The following is a 16,953-nucleotide window of genomic DNA, read 5'->3' on the forward strand; positions in this document are numbered from 1 at the left end:
GCAGTTCTCTGGTCCCACCCCCCCCCCCCCCGTGCCCCCACTCGCACGATGGGCAACCAACACAATCTTCTTCTTTCGCACGGCTGCTGCTGCAGATGAAGAGCGCGACAACTACAATTTTCATATTCAGGTGGTCAAGCCCAGATAGCCACGTCAGGAGCAGTGGCGGAGTGTTTCGGCGTGATGTCTCCCTTCGTATTTGTGGATCGAGCCATTGCGTCGTTATACGTTGCACGGTTTGTTCGGGGTGACCGCAGTCCGCACACTGCTGGAGAGTCTTTACCATTACATTTGTGCGTCAGTTGTCCACACCTGCCATGGGCTGTGCGGATGGGGATTTAGGGTAGACTATGAGCTTTCGTGGAAGATCAAACCCAACACAATCATTCTTATATTGCTGCTCGAGGAGGGATGTTTGGTGGTCATCGTGAAGTTGCTCAACCCCTATTGGCCCCACCCACCACTCGTACTGCCGGGCGCACACCCCACCACCACCACCTCCACCCCACCTCCACACCACCTCCACCACCCCCATCCACCTCCACACAACCACCACCACCCCCCTCCACCTCCAAACCACCACCATCCCCCTCCACCTCCACACCACCACCACCCTCCATCTCCACCCTCCCCACCTCCAAATCACCACCACCCCCCTCCACCTCTACACCACCACCGCCCCATCTCCACACCCCCCCACCATTACCCAAACAAGCTCCAACTTGTATCCGGAGAAATGGGCGGGGCCTAAAGAAGAAGGGGGCGGAGCCCTACAGATGTGGATCTCGCCTCTTTATTTAACGTAATAAATGCGTAGAATCAAATACTGCAGCTGGCAGCAGCAGCATAGCTTTGAGTGCCGCAGACGCCACCATGGGCCGTTGAACAATAATGAGTGACATTTGGTATTTGTGCCACTCCTGATGGGGGCAGGGCTATCTCAGAGGCGCCGTGTTTCGCCCCTGAAGGCACTGCGTTTCACAGAACGTGTGATCCGATGCGTCCGTTCCACCACTGTCGAGTGGTGGGTGTGGAGCAGTTGTAACTCGCGTGCGTGGCTGCAGGATGGGACCAGATTCAGACGATTGATTCGCTGCTACGTAAGGGTGGCTACAAGGCACCCATTTCTACTGACTTCAGGAAGACCATCAAACTGACCAGGTGACTTGTGGAAAGAAGAAAGACAAAGCTCAGTTCTGTGATTTGGGACGTATATTTCAGAACGCGTGTAACGACTGTGCGATGTTGTTGTATAAATGGCCAAAATTTATGTTGCTACGAAACTCGCTGAGCTCTTGTTTGCTCGTCGAAAACAGACGTGGACTCTTTGGTTTCCTCCCAACACAACAAATGCTCCTTCTCATGATTGGCTTGGCCTACAATCACAGTGCGGGATCGTCCTGAAAATGCGTGCTTGAGACTGTGCTCATGTTAGACACACGCAGACAGATAAAGGTACACACAGACTGACGCACGTACGTACGTATGTATGGACACACGCAGCCCCAGCCATCTACGGATAAACACGCCAAGCGGTTCATAGGATCACAGCCACACACAGCTGTTCACACACGTACAGGTGGGCTCGGGGGTTGCTGTCATGGTTAGCACGCTGCACTGGAAATCCCACGGGTTGATGGTTCGATCTCCCGGCACAAAGAGCTGTAAATATTGGGGTTAGTTTCTTAAATCCCCACCGCCCCAAACCCCACCTCTTTTCACCCAGCAGTGTAAACGGGTACAGCGCAGCTGATCCGGTAGAGATCTTGTGTGGTGGGGTAAAGTGTGGGTACTCCCAGCTGGCCAGCGTGGAGGAGTAGATCAACACCTTCTCTAGTCGGACTCTAGAACTCCCTCTACAGTGGGGGGAGATCCTTCTGCCAGCAGTGGCATGAGCAAGAAATTGCAGGGCTTCACCTTTACATGAAACACTTTTGCCGTGCTGCCGCCCCCCCCTCCTCCTCCGCAGATACCGCAGTGAGAAGGTAACGGTGAGCTACTCGGACTACCTGTCCTCGCGACACCAGACCGTGCACAACGGCGTCACCTACCCAGCCGGCCCCCACTACGCGCACTACTCCTGACGGCGCGCCCCCCGCGGGCCCCCGCCCCCGCCGCCGCTAGGCCGACCTCGCACCATCCGGGACCAAGTGGCCCCCCGCGGGGGGGGCTCCGCGCGACGCGAGGGCGAGCCCCCCCGGCTGCCCCCCGCGGAACACTCGTGAGGGCGTTCGCGTCCGGAAGGCGGTCGCGCCGGTGGTCCGGTGCGCTCGCCACGGCTCCCACCCCTCCCTCCCTCCCTCCCCCATTACAACCCCTGACCTCGTGGTCAAGCCCAGTTATGTTTTAAAAGCTTTGGCGGTTGTTTGCTCGCGCCAGCATGACCTGGAAAGCGGGGGTTATTACTTTTTTATGTTATTATTATTATGGTTCTTTTAAATGAAATGGCTTTTATGTTACTCCAGAGTAGGCAAGTAACGATTTGGTGGGTTCTCGCAGTTTGGCATCGCTTATCTGATTGAGCAATCGTTTTTTTTTTCTTCCAACTAACAATAGCAGTGATCTATCCACTGCTTTATTTGTACTGCATCTACTGTCCCGCCTGTCCCGCTGCCTTGCACGCACACTCTTTTGCTCGCAACGTCCATCTCATTTGTACCGTCTGCCTTGCTTTTTTTTATCATCTTTGTACTCTCTCGTTCGCCGCGTTGGCCTAAACGTGACGTCGCCGTACAATTTCCGCGCAACGATTTTTCGCAAATCGCAAAAGCGAGTGGACTTCTCCCCGCCGCTTGCACGGTTTCCATTCGTGCATCGTGAGCGTAGCGTGTAAGAGAAAAAACTAAAAAAATCTTACTTCAACCGACGAACTGACGCATCGTCGTTACGTGCCTACTCGGAAGCCCTCGCTTGGCCCGAACGGGGGGGGGTGGTGGCTGTGAAGAGGGGCGGCGCGGTCGGCGACACAACAATGGCCGCTGTTTAAACAGATAATCCCTCGCGGGATCCGTACTGCGTTCGGGCTACGTGCCGGCGATTGTAAGCCAACCTCTACGTGTCCGTTCCCCCCCCACCCCCCCACCCCCCCCCCCCCACCGGATTCCCGTTACGCTTGGAGTTACCTTCGCTCGGCCGATCTCCCATCGCTCGTGCCGCTGGAATTTGCACTACGAGACGAGAGTCGTCCCCTTCTATACTCGTCGCTTTGCCATGTGACCGCTCAATGATGAACATAATATTTAAGGGTAATCGTTGCTGCAAGTTGTCGCTGGCAATAGTTGCCGCGATTTTCAGTTTCCGAAATGCAAATTATTCTGCTCGCTGTGAATCCCCCCTTGTGTGCATTTGGGACGCATCGTCCAGTTGGACAGCAGACAGAAGTCACATGACTAACCCCGAGGTTTTGTGTGCTCTGTAGACCATTGTTCATGAAAAACACACTTTTAAGAAAAGTTTTTCTTTGGCCAGAGGGAATTCTGTCACTGCGTCCATAGCCCATGACCAAATCGCCCGCAATGCACCCGTCAGATTTTTTAAGCCTGCATGGTACATTGATGAGTGATCACCACGCACAAAGAGGTTGTCATGGGGTTGCTGGCGGAGCTAATGTGGTGGGCAGCAGAGGGCAGTGCAGAAAAATACGTTGTACTGTACTTCTATGCTCCCTACTTTCACCAAGTCTCACAGTGACCAGTGCGATGAAGTGTTGTCAGATAACCCACACAAGCTGTGTGGAGAGCCCCCTCATCCAACAGTGGCTGGACAAACGGGGTTGGCACACATCACCGGTACTTGTGAGGGGGGCCCTGTCAATTGGCCATAGTTGCTCATGGTAAATGTGTTTTGCCGGCGACAGTTGCCGGCAGCGATTGTCTCAAAATTACCATCGTGCATCCTTGACCTTTTCCAGACGTACGGCATCGATCGCGCCGACCTTTTAACCTTAGACAAGCATTACACATTCTAGCTTCACCTTTTTTGTAAAATCTGCAGCAGTAACCAACTTGCAAAGGGGGTGGGTGGGGTAGTGGTGGTGGTGGTGGTGGGGGAGGGCAAGGCTAGTCCAGATGCCCACTACTCGTCTCTTGATCGTTCGCTGTGGACGGAAATTTCACTCGTCGCACTGGGTTCCGAGCGCAGCGTCGCAAACCACTGCACCATTGCACTCCACCCCAGTGAGGGTGTGTGTGTGTGCGCGCACACATATGGCGCGTGTCGATGTATATGCAATAAGTATATACATATCACAGCGTGGGGGGTGGCGGTCATCTCCTGAGCTAGTGGTGACAATTCCACAGTCCTATGGCAGGGAACAAGTCTATTCATGGGATGACCAAAATGCACGTGAAAATCAAAATACACAAATCAATCTGATGCATATATGTGCATGCCTGACCCTCTGCTCACAACCATTCAGAACCACCATCATAGTGGACAGGCCCCGGGTAAAGTCGGAACCATTTCCCTTTTCTCCTTTGAGGTGCGAAATCGATTTGCCGTCTTTGGGTTTTTTTTTTACCACATAGCTGAAGAGCAACGACAACTCGTGGTCAAAAGGAAATCCAGAAAGGTGGAGGAAAGCGACGCACTTTACGATCATCATTGATACGCACCCAGGGAGGGGGGGGGGGGGGCGACGTTTTACTTGCGTGGGGTTTTGTCTGCGGTGGTGGGGGGCCAAGGGAATTCCAAGCCAAGCGGTTGATCTGCATCACTGCACCGTGGCTGCTGTTATTGCTGCTGCTGCTGCTGATATTGCTGCTGTTACGGTTGAATCGAAAACTTTCAAGCCGAAAGTTGAACAATTCCGGATAAATCTCTTTTTATGCCATTTTTACATTTTTTTTCTTCTTTGGAAAAATTATTGAAGCAAGAAATCGAGTTGATGTTAAGGGTTGCGTTCATGTAACCGATTTAAACCATCACGGTGCGATAAACTTTTTTGTAACTTTTATTTTTAAAAGAAGAAAAGAGGCTGGTAAATTTGTGTACCTCTTGTTCAGTGTTAGAGGCAGCCATGGCGCAGTGAGAAGTGCAGACATGTCACGGTAAATCCTCCTCCTGTGTCTCCTCCGTTGGCGGCGGTGGATTTACTTTCTCTCTCTCTGTGGCTTGAACCATCCTCTTGCTGTCGTGTTAGTTTTGCCGAATCGTCGTTTGTGTACTTGTCGTATGTAGGCGGCTCGGTCCAGCGATTTTTGTTTGAGATGTTTCCTTCTCCCGTCATCTCGCTCTCTCTGTCCACTCTGTCCGTCATTGCGTTTACATGCTTCGCGGGCCATGAGACATCCTGCCCGGCAACGACGTCTGGCCAATTCGGATGTCACGACGGCCAGACGACCCAAGCCACGACGTCGGGAGAACACTCCCCAACGTACAATCACAACGGGTGACATCGTTCATCCAAAATGTTTCTGTCTCCGATTTCTTTTTACCCCCTTTCCATCTAGGTTGAGTTTTCTTTATGCAGCCACTATAAATAATTGTCCGGAAATAGCATTTTGAAGAACAAGGCTGCCAGTTTATGCACAGATTGTGTTGCAATTACACGTTTACAACAGGGATGCGGGATCTAAACGATGTGTCTATTCAAATCGATTCACGTGCATCGGATCACGCGGGCACGTCAGAATCCATGTTGGTTTTGAGATTCGAATTTACCCTCTGTATGCAAAGGGCTCACGCTCGCCACTGCAGCCCACCGGAGGCGCTGCCGTTTATCGCCACGATGTAAGAAAATCTATTTACGGAATCTATTCTCGTGTTTAAAAAAAAAAACACTGACCTGAAATCGTAACGATTCATCGCTTAGCCAGATACCGAGGTGGTGGGGGGGGGGGATGAATAGCTCCACTCCTCGTTGACTAAAGGTAACGTCTTTCCCGAGGGACCCCCCCCCCCCAATCAATCCTCTCCTCTTTGTCCCGCGCCGACGCCTTCTCTGCGCCAACTCTCTCTTTGTATCTCACGGTCATCATCGCCCCTCCTGTTCTCTTGAATTGACATCGAGAGAGAGCTGGTCTTTGTTGGTTGCAGCAATAAGGTGTTCAATTGCAAAGGCGAATGCTGCTAAAGAATAAAAAGGGAAACCAGGGCCTTAATAACGTGCCATTTGTAGTCGCGAAGGAACAATTTCTATGAAGTGCTGAATCGCTTAAGAGGCTTTTTTTTATTTTTGCGTTAACCTTTCCGTTCCGTTGGGTTACGCGTTGATTTCATCGGGTTTGAAAGCAATCGAAGCAAAAATGAAGCCAACGTTATCTTTTTGAATCCACACTGGAGCTTTTCTTGATTGTAGATAATTTCAATCCATCGGTGTAATGCACAAAAACGAGCAACACTTGTAAACAGTGGTCAGAACTTAAGTGGCCAGTCAAACAAAATGGGTACCAAATAAAAACAAAACAAACGTGAAGTGAAGCCAATGTACATCTATAACGTCTATGTTTAAAAGGAAAAAGAAAAATCTTGATTTCCCCCCCCCCCCACCACTTGAAATGCTTTCTGCACCTATCGGGGGTGGGGGCTCTCTCTGAAAGGTCACATGGCGTGTCTGACGTCACGCGCACGTGAACGCCGGAGATTTTGGATTCAAATGAAACGTCGCGAAATCTGCACGGGGAAGGTGGTGTGGGTCGAGGGATGATGGGCGTAGTGAATTACTCCACGTGGACCTAAGGAGAGCTGCGTCGCTCACGTGTGAGGCTTTAAAACGAGAAGGATAAACTTGAATCGTGTAAAAAAAACTAAAAAAAAATTGGTGCTATTTTGGTTTGAATATGTCACGGGGACTGGCCTTTGGGCTTGTCGCCATTCTTATTTTTTTTCGAACGTACGATACAGATCATGCGGTTTATAAATAACCGCAGTATTCATTGGCGCAAGTGCGAGCGCCCCTTGCCGTGGTGGGGAACACCGCGAGGGGTGCTGAGTTTATTTTTTGCCCGCGGGGCGAAGGGGGGGGGGTTGTCGTTGGTGCGAGCAGGGAGGAGGACGAGGAGGATGGGTTTTCCGAGACCGGGTTTTTTTTTCACGAAGCTCCCGAACGAGTTGTTGCTGCTCTCTCGAGGTTTTGGTCATCTCGCCCACGCTCGCGGGCCACCGCTTCCACGTTCGAGCGAACCGCGCGACGCTGCCACCGCCGCCGCCGCGTTTTTACGTCGAGAGATGTGTCCTCGCGTGCGCGATTCGGAGAAACAAAAAAAACTTTCAACAACGAACGCGCTCGCGACACGCCGAGTTAATGCAACGCTCGCGACGCAAACGTTAATAATTCCGTCGTCTGGAATTTCACCCCAACATAAAACAAAAAAATGTTCTGGCTGTAGCCGCTCCACCACGGCGTAAAACCCGGTCTTGTAAACTGCTGCCCCCCCCCCCTACACCACGGTGTAATCGGCGTTCCTCTCGCCATCAACCACCCCCCCCCACACCACGGTGTTCGCCCGCTCGGCGATTTGTCGCGTTCAACTAGCCAGGGCTGCCTGGGGCTCCTCGAACTCTCGGGCCCTCTGGTCCACAGAGTGCGGATTGCCGGACTACAAACTTACGTTTGACTCTCGGTCGCAAAAAAAAGGAAGGGGAGGGGGGGCCGAGAGCACTGGAGCTTTGCGAGCGACCCCCCCCCCCCTAGTTTTAGAATTTTACCCGGGGGGGGGGGGCGGCCTCCCCCAGCCCCCCCCCCCGTTTGCTTCAACAAAACCAGGCGTGGGAATTTCAAACTGAACTCAAACAAAACCTCCACGGTCGGGACGATCGTAAGTTGGGGGTGGGGGGCCAGGGGGGTGGGACGCCAGGGGGGTGGGGGGGGCAAGTGAGAGTTGGGAAGGGGGGGGGGTTGAGCTGCATCTCCGATGCCGCGACTGGAAGGAAAAGCGTGCGCAGTGCAATTTGAAAACCCACCGGAGCAGCAGCAGCAGCAGCCTCCTCTACACTTTACCGGAGCAGACACCGGCCGTACCACCCGAGTTTTCCCCCTCTGTGGCTGCGCTCGTTTTACTCTTGAAACGCGTGTGTGCACTATGTATGTGTACGTATGTACATATATGTACGAGTATATATACTGTATACGATATCGCAGTGTATATATGTATACAGTATATGTTATTTTTTACTATATGTAATATGTATATACGGTATCTCGTACGTGTATGTGTGTATGTGTGTACCGCGTAGAAACGTATATAACATCCGTATAAAATTATACGTGCGTCATTCTGCATGCGTAATTATACATGGTATGCACATATATGCAGTGTGCGCGGTATATACGTACGTGCATATGTGTACTGTTGTGATATACGATATAAGATATGTATATACGGTATGTATATATGCGTATATATACGAAAAGTGAACATCCTTTCACTTGTACATTTTGAGAGAGGCGGGTTAAAATGCACTCTGTGTCGTCGTCCGTGCGCGACAGAAAACCCGCGCTGGCGACCTTCACTTTTACAACGAAGACGACGTTCGGTGGTCGCGGCTCGCTTGCCCGTTGCCGCTGGCCGCCACCGCCACCCACCGCTCGCTCGCTCCTGTACCCGCGCGTGTGAATATCTCGCGCGTACCCACGCCGGACTGGGTGGGAGCCGTGGCCGAGATCTCGACTCGCGGCCCCCCCCTCCCCCCCCTTAACCACGTCGCGAAAGTTATTGTTTTGTAAGCGCGACGCCAGGGCTGGACAACCGCGACTCCCACGGAGATTCGGCGTGCGTCTCCGCTCGTGTCCCACCTCCCACCACCCCCCCCCCCCACGTTGTTCCAGCTGCAGGTGTGGAAGTGTCTCCATGCTCGAGCGAGATTTTTTATTGCATTTGTACCGATGGAGCGGTGGAGATTCCACATTTCCTACGGCCAGGGATGCGTTGGACTATATAATTGAGCGGGGGTTTTCTGCCGACAGGTCTTCTTCAGGAAGAGAAATCAAAATCCGTTCTTTTAAATGTACTTGTTACTTAACGTGTAACTTCACTGACGCGGCAGCATCTTAACTCGCAAATACAACCGGTTTTTTTTACGTTCACCAAATTGACTATCATTTTATCGACCGCCAAAAGAATAACGAGTGGCGTATTTCCCCGTCCCAATTGTGGGCCAGACGCTGGATTTTGCTCTGCTGCAAAGCCGCTGCGACCAGATTGAGTGATGCCCAGTGCCCTGCGTGGCGACCGCCCCCCCCCCCCCCCCCGGGTGTGCCGTCCCGGTCGCATCCGCGTGGAGAAGCGAAACGCCGCGGCAGACTCGGCGACAAACTGCACGCGGTACGACCCGAAAGCACACGCGGAGGAGGGGGGGGGTGAGGAGCCGTCCAGCGCGATTGCGGAACGCTCATTTCACGGTGAGCGTGCGGTTTCCCGCAGGCGAAAACGTGTGCCGCCGATTTTAGACGCGTGATGGGTCCGCTCTCCAGTCGCTGCGAGCGCGTTGAAATGATCCCGCGGAGTAATTTTTTTGTTTGCAAGCGAAGGGCGGTTAAACCCTCACCGGAGCACTTGAAAAAAGGCCAACACAAACGCAATGGTTGTCCGCTCCATGACGGCACGTGCACGACCGTCGTCCAAATCATCAAAACGCGACGGTCGTGGCTTTTGTCAAGGGCCGCGATAGAGGCCGTGAAAACAAGCGTGGCCTCCTCGTGTGTGGTGGTTGCATGACGACGCCGATGCTTCTCACGTCGCCGCCGCAACCCGCCGCTCGTCGCCCTTAACCGACAACAAAATGCGAGGTGGAGATTGTTTACCTGCTCGGACTGGAGGTGGCCCCAATCACTTGGCCCGCGCGCGTCTTAAAATCGAATCGTGAGCATGAGGCGACTTGTCGTGAAGGCGCCGTGTGTTTCACGGGCGTGGCCTGCGGTTGTTTTCGCAGGAGGCAGGCGAGGATCGTGATGCGTCCTCCCAGTTTGACGAATTTGCGGGCGAAATGTAAAAATCTGGCAGACGTGGACCGTGACACCGGCACGCGCGCGTGGCTTGCTCGTTTTTTTTGGAATAGCGTCGACGGGATTCGTCTTTCACGTTAGCCATGAAGCAGACGGGCGGCGCGCGCGCGGTGTTAACTAGGGCGGCCGCTGGGCTCGGACCCAGAGCTGCCACGACGAGCAGCAAAACCAGCCACGACCGCTCGGCCTGGCCACGAGCCCAAGGCCCCCAGCATACACGGAGAGAGAGAGACGTGTTCTCTCGGCGGTGCGTTCCTTGGGACAACTTCGCCAGGAGACATTTTCGGGAAACTCTTCCAAGGAGCAAACGGCGTGGTCACGTGATGGACGCCGCCTCGTAACTCTCACCCGATTGGCCAGAGAGGTTCAAATGTCCCTTGGAAAATGTTTCTCAAAGTGGCACCCAGGTCTCCCCGGGGCAACGTCGCCCCGTGCCTGCAAAACGCGGAGACAAACCAGCACACGAGAGGAGTTTTGTCCGACAACATGTGTTCCCCGTGTGTGTCCACCGTCCGGCGCTCTTTTCCAATCCACTGCTGGATGAAGGCCTGCCCACGCCGCGTGTGATTATTTGACCATACGTCCCCACGCTGATCTGTGTGGGTTGGTGATGGCCGGGGGGGGGGGGGTGGGGGGGAGCATAACAGTGCAGTTACAACAACAACGGTTTTTTTTGTCTGCACTACCCTCTGCTGCCCACCACACAGCCCCGCCAGCAACCCCACGACATGTTAGTGCGTGGCGGTCACCCATCCAGGCTGAACCCCTCCCGGTTGATGCGGCCGTCAGTGGAGGCTGGGAATTTAAACTGACCGGGCGAGTGGCGAGCGCCGCTCGGCGTGGAGAGACGCAGGTTTCGGAACGTGCCGGTGACCAGGAAAATATTTCCACTTCTGGCGCACCACATCCGAGGTTAGTACCTTTTGTAGATGGTCACGGGCCCACCTCCTACTGCCGCCGAGTCTCGACCAGCGCCACCAAGAAAACTTGCGGTGAGAAATCGCCCCTGACCGGGGCGGGGAAGAGGTCAAGTTAGGGGGTGGGGGAGTCGTGGCGAGTCCCTGGTGTGGTCGTCGTGGTTTGCACTGCAGCAGCGTTGCGTCGTGGCCGCTCGGGTTTGAAGGCCCCCGAGCTTCCTCGTCGTCGTCCGCGTCGTGATGTCCGTTCTTTTCTTTCGCTCTCTCCCCCCCCACCCACGTCCGTGTGTCCTGCGCATCGCTCCGGCTGTGGATTCGTGACCGAGTGGGGGGGGGGGGCCTGTGTCGCCAGGTCGAGGGGTGGGGGAGAGCGCGACAACATTTCTCATCCCACGCGACAAAAGCGTAACCTCGATTATATTCGCAGAATGTACCCCGGTTTAATACACTGGGGTTGTAAATTCAATTTGACCTTTCGTGGCAAAAAAACAAACAAACACTTCTGGTTGATGTTCAGTCGGTTTTGATTAATATACTGAGCCAGCCTTTAAAACGGTGACCACGTCCGTGAATTATTGGTTTAAATGCAGCGCAGTCATTAGCGTCTTGCTTTGGGGCCCCCCACAGACTCATAATTGACTTGTGGAGCATTGTGGGTAAAATCGCATGTATAAGCAGAATTCCCCGATGTTTGTTCCACTTGTTAATCAAATTTAGTGGCGCTCTCGAAGGCGTAATTTGACTTTCCGGAACATTTTACAGAATTTGCCAACGCTTGGGATGTTTTCGCGTTCCCTGTTATTCCGAAAGTTCAACGCGGGCATTCGTCTCTGGGGGGGGGAAACCTCTCGCCTGGCTTCACGGGGCCACGTTTGAGTGTGGTGCGTGGTTTTTACTCCCTTTTCACCAGCAGCGGTCGCCCCAACGCTGGAGGATCGTGTCGCCGGACCGGGCGCTAAGAAATGTAATTGCGACTTAAGGAACGGTTCGCTGCACACGCGAGATCATTCAATCTTTTAAATGTTTGTCAGGGCTGTGGGTTTGTAATCAACGATGGCCCATGGGGTGGTGGGGGGGGCATGGAGAAAAAAAACCCCACTTATTAAAAATTCCCAACGATATTGGACAACTTTCTCACGTTTTGGATGTTTTAACCTTGCCGATATTGCCATTTGCTTTTAAGCCGCAAAAAACTCTGAATGATAATAATTCACTTTTAATTCGGCACACAATACCGCCGCTACGAGCAAACATCTTGACGAGACGCCCGCCGCTGCGGCGGGGGTGGCTCGGTTTGAGTAAAACCACAAACCGGAACAAGTGGTGCGGCAAAATCGGGCCCGGGTCACGGACCCCAGAGTTTGGGTGAGTCTGCGTGGTGTGAATACTTTTTAATTACTCACGATGACACCCGCGTAGAGGGGGGAAAGAAGCGGCCACTCCGAACCGCGGACCTTTTTCGTGGTTCGGAGGGCCGCGAAAAAGGTCGCCGCGGTTTCTCCACCGCCCAGCCCGGCCACGTGCCCCCCCCACCCCAGACCACCCAATTGTTTTCTATCACGTGTACAAAGTTTACCCGAAACCCCACAGGCGCGTCCGCGGCGTGCCGCGCAAAGAACACCACGGCGCTCGCCGCCGCACGTCCGAACTTTGGTCGCTAGGAGAGCTGGGAAAAAACTCCCGAAGGCAGACGGACTCGCCTCTTGCGCGTGAACGAGCGAAGCGTTGCCCTGCCTCCTTTCTCTCCTCCTCGACGAGGATTTTTCTCTTCGCGTTCATTCTGTGAAGACCGCTAGGAGCTGCCTTTCTGAAGTCGGTCCACGCTTTTCCTCCGTGCGTTTTCTCCCACGTGGGGGGTTTTTCATATCTCGCTCTGTAAGGTTACTCAAATGAGAATCCTCTTGGAAGTTCCTTGGTGAAACCTCAACACGATCAGGATCAAAATTCCGGCAGGGCCAAAGTCGTCGATGCCATCACCTGCCCCAGTGCTTTCTACCCTCCAGATCCCGCATTTGCAGATGCGCAGCAACCTCTAACAGTTGTTTCATGATCATATCTATAAGATTCACCTGCCATGAACTCTTGAAGACTCCTGCCTTGCCACAAAATGCCTCGCGACCGTCTTGAGACACCCGAACATTGCCAGCAACTTCTCTTCCACATGCTTAGGGCGCAGCTCTCTCCGATCCCCACAGTCGTGCAGACGGCACCGCCAACTCAAACACCCTTCACGCTCATCCTGATCTCGCTCTTCCAAGGTGGTTTGTGTCTTCTCTGGCGCTCTGCCTTGGCGGTGGGTCCGTGGCCGCCGTCTTCGCCATCTTTGGTTCTCTGTCCTCTTCATTGCCACAGCTCCTCCATCATCATCATCAGGGCGCCACATTGGCGAGATGTTAACTACCTCGCTTGGTATACAGGTCGTGGGTTTGATCCCGACCTTGACGCCTGCTGCATATTTGGAGTCGGCATGTTCTCCGTGGTCGCGTGGATTTTTCTCCGGGTACCCCTCCCCCGGACTTTCCCTCCACATTCCTGAACATTTATGAGCAGGCTGGTATAAATTTCGACGTGATGAGCCACTTCGTTGAGCTATCATTTGTGGACAGGTCGCTTCTGAAAAAGAGCTACCCAGCTCAGTGGGCCTTATCTGGTGAAATAAAAAACTAGTTTGTTAGTTTATTATCCCCCCCCCTCCCAATACTTGGCCTTCCCCTCGTAGCCTATCAGAAACCAGTGTTGCTCAAAAAAATCCGCTCTCTCAATAAAGCTGCTCACCGAAGCTGCTCTGCAAGACTTCCTGGGCCCTGCGAGAGAGGCCAATCTCGCAGGCTCCTGGGATGGTCCCCCCCACTTCCTGCGAATCGTCACCCTCCCGTGTCCTTGGCTCTTCCTCCCTGCTAAACTTCTCAAATCGTTTTACGAATTTGCGGGCAGCGCACGGTGGGCGAAGTTCTGTCGCGTGTTTTTTGTGTTGCCCTCGTGGGTTTTGGGTAAACTTTGTTGTGTTCGTGTCACACCTAGCCGGGTAAGTGGCAACCCGTGTGTGTGGGGAGGAGGAGGAGGGGGGGAATTACTAGGGTTGCCGGCAACACCTCCAGGCAACGGAATTGTCGCCGGAGAGTGAACCGGTGGTCCCCCCTGAAACGTGTTCGTTTTTCTGGTGAAGATGAAGACTGCTACAAAAAAACGGACACACGAAGAGGGGGGGGGGATGCATTTTACTTGAAGTGAAGGCCGCGCGTTCCCTAAAAACGCGTCTCGTGTTACGTTATAACTCGTTGCCTGGTGTTGCCACCCGTGTGTTTCCTCAAGCTCGTTAGGGCAGGGGTGTGGGGGACCCTATGACCTGATATGTCATACAAACCGTGGCACACACACGACACCGACCAATCCAAAAACAACCGGCAAAAGATACGTGTGTATGCACGTAGCTGAACTTCTTTCGCGCCGTACGTAGCCAACCGCGCTAATCGGAGTTGCGGGTCGAAGGACAACACTAAACACAAGCGGGTTCTGAAGAATTGAGTTTTCAACCTTAGATTATTATCCACCAATTGCTGCAAGGCGCCGACATCGGGCGGCAGGATGGCACAGCAGTGGGTGACACCCGTACTTCGGAGCAAGAAGCTCCTGGGTTCGATTCCCGAACTCGCGCTGTTCTACGCAGAGCTGGTTATGCTCTGCCCTTATAAATCATGTGTTTCCTCCCACGGCTAATAAAACAAAAGATCTAAATGCAACTGGCTTTGGCCATACATCCCATAATTAATGTAACCTGCAAAATGGCTCAATTGGGATGACGCACAGCAACATTTGCCCTCCCACCCACCCACCTGGCACACTCACCACCTCTTGAAAAAGTCTCGAGACTCCGTGAAGCCAGCCCGAGCGAAAATTGTCACGATAACTAATCGTGTGTACGGGATGGTGGTGGTGGGAGAGTGAGATAATCGTCGACCTGGAAAAACACCGTGCTTGTGATTTTAGCGCCACGCGCTCGATCACTCCCGTCAACATCAAAGGCGGTTTAATGGGCGCGTGTTGTCTCGAGAATAATAATGCCGAGGCGCGCGCGCGCGCGCGTGTTCGTGTTCAGTAATTGAAGATTGTCGAAAGTCCTGCTCGGCCCTCGTAAGTCAAAGAGGATGGAGAGGGTCGGTAGGGGTCCCCCGCCCATGCCGTAAGGAGCTGGGAAGCTAAGAAGAGGGAGCGTTGTTTGTGAAATGCCTCGGAAATTTGCTGCGTGTTATTTGCTGCGTTACTCAGGAGGGCGGGACGAAGGCTCCCTGGCATGCAGGACGGTGTTCGCTGACGACTGTAGCAGTAGTTGGATGTGTTTTGTTGGGTGAAGTATAACCGAGATGGAAAAAGGGGAGTTGTAGGTTGCGACGGTGTGTGTTTTAGTATGGCCCAGGGGTTCGGTATAACCGATTTTGATTATGGAATACTTTTGTCCTGTTATAGTGTAGCAAAGGGGGGGGGGGGAGGGTTGGTGATGGTGGGGGAGAACGAAAACATTTAAAGGAAAATAAAAAAAATTGCCCTCAATAAACCCGATATTTCAAAGTATGCTTCGTGTTGCTGTGCATGGATGTGCCTCTGGGGTGGCCGGGCGTGCCGTGAATGCGAATTTGCGCGCAGCGGTGACCCCCGCCGTGTGCAAGGGTCCCCGTGGGAAGGGGGGAGGAGTCGCCTTCGACTCCTCCCCCCCCCCCAGGTGATTGGTGGAGGCGTTCAAACCAAACGCGTCCACCTCGCCCACGGCCCGAGGGCGCGTTTACTCGGGGGAGCGGTGGCGCAGCGGTTGGCGCACTGCACGATGGACATTTGTGGTCCGAGTTCGATTCCCGCTCACGGCTAACATCGGCGATGATGAGCTCAAACCTAGTCCTCTGTCGCCTACCCTCGGTCGACTCGGCCTTAATTGAGCATCTCGAACGGTATACGAACGCCACCGCTGGAGAGATGGGTCAGCAACACCACCACTTGTGCGCCGTGACGTTCTTAATAGGTGGTGGTCGTTGTTGGGAATCGGTTTGCAGAGTCATTGACCCACTTTGCCACGATTCCATCCAAACCTGGCTTGAGGCCCCCTGAAAATTGGCTCGGTCTAAAACGAGCAACGCTTGCAAAGGAAGCTGTGCTTGGATGTTCGTGTGGAAATTTGATACCTTTTCGCCAGCCATTTGAAATCTAATCGTCGATACCGTCCACCTGTGTGCCCCTTCTGCAAGGCAGCCGTAGCTTAGAGCACGTGTTTAAAACACGCGCGCGCACACACACGCGCAATTACAGTATTGATGGGGGGAAATTCGGAGCAAATCGTCGGTGACCCGTCAACAAAGGAGCGCACGGTGGGACCCCGAGAATCGGAATGACCGCAGAACCTGGGATTACATCTTGCGCTCTCGTTAAACGGAATTAACGATCGGATCATTTTGGGGGGGGGGGGTGGGCACGTGCAACCCCACCCCCCACTGGCTCCGCCACTGGTTAAGGTGTTAAAACACCAGGATTTCTTGCAAAAGGCTTCCGTACATTTAACACGTAGGCTTTCGCGACCAACATCATCCATGAGGTTTTTTTTTTTGCGAGAGTATTCTCTCGTAAGGTGGCCAATCCCCACACACTGGCCTGCTCGTTTTGAAATGACGTCGGAGAATCTTTAACGTCCACCGTGAAGCCACCCAACGCTGTCGCCGACACGGAGGCACCGGTGTGAGAGCCGCCACACATTGGGGGGGGGGGGGGGGGTGTGACAGCAGCACGATGGGGCGCGTTTTGCATTTGTGTTGTGGGGGGGGGGACACACTAAATGCCACAGGGCCTTGAAATGAAGAATACTGCTGTGGTGGACGTCCTCGCGGATAATATTCCATTCCTTGGCTGCCGCCGCTCTCTTATTCCTCTTGACCATCAGCCCTCGCTCCTGCCAGCGACGCGTCCTCCGTACGCCGACTTCTATTAACGGTTCCAATGGTGTCGTAATCGATGGTTACATCGCTCCGTATCTGTAAGTTCAACAATACATAGAACGTACGAGCAGTGTTATTCCAATCCCGCTCCGATGATCACGGTTGGCTACGTACGGTG

The 16,953-nt window shown here is 53.6% G+C and overlaps 1 protein-coding gene across 2 annotated transcripts in view; it reads left to right on the forward strand.

Annotated features, from left to right (window-relative positions):
- LOC116952549 (AMMECR1-like protein) overlaps positions 1 to 6,415 on the forward strand; it is a 61,692-nt gene extending 55,277 nt beyond the window's left edge. For both annotated transcript variants that reach the window (XM_032971993.2, XM_032971995.2), the window contains exons 6-7: positions 1,065 to 1,161; positions 1,970 to 6,415. In XM_032971993.2, the coding sequence (XP_032827884.2) occupies positions 1,065 to 1,161; positions 1,970 to 2,084 (212 nt within the window). In that variant the 3' untranslated portion in view covers positions 2,085 to 6,415. The remainder of the gene's footprint in view (positions 1 to 1,064; positions 1,162 to 1,969) is intronic.
- Positions 6,416 to 16,953: the final 10,538 nt, after the last annotated feature.

The sequence above is a fragment of the Petromyzon marinus genome, chromosome 47 (assembly GCF_048934315.1).
Source record: "Petromyzon marinus isolate PM22_M1 ecotype Great Lakes invasive population chromosome 47, UKy_Petmar_22M1.pri1.0, whole genome shotgun sequence".
NCBI lineage: Eukaryota > Metazoa > Chordata > Hyperoartia > Petromyzontiformes > Petromyzontidae > Petromyzon > Petromyzon marinus.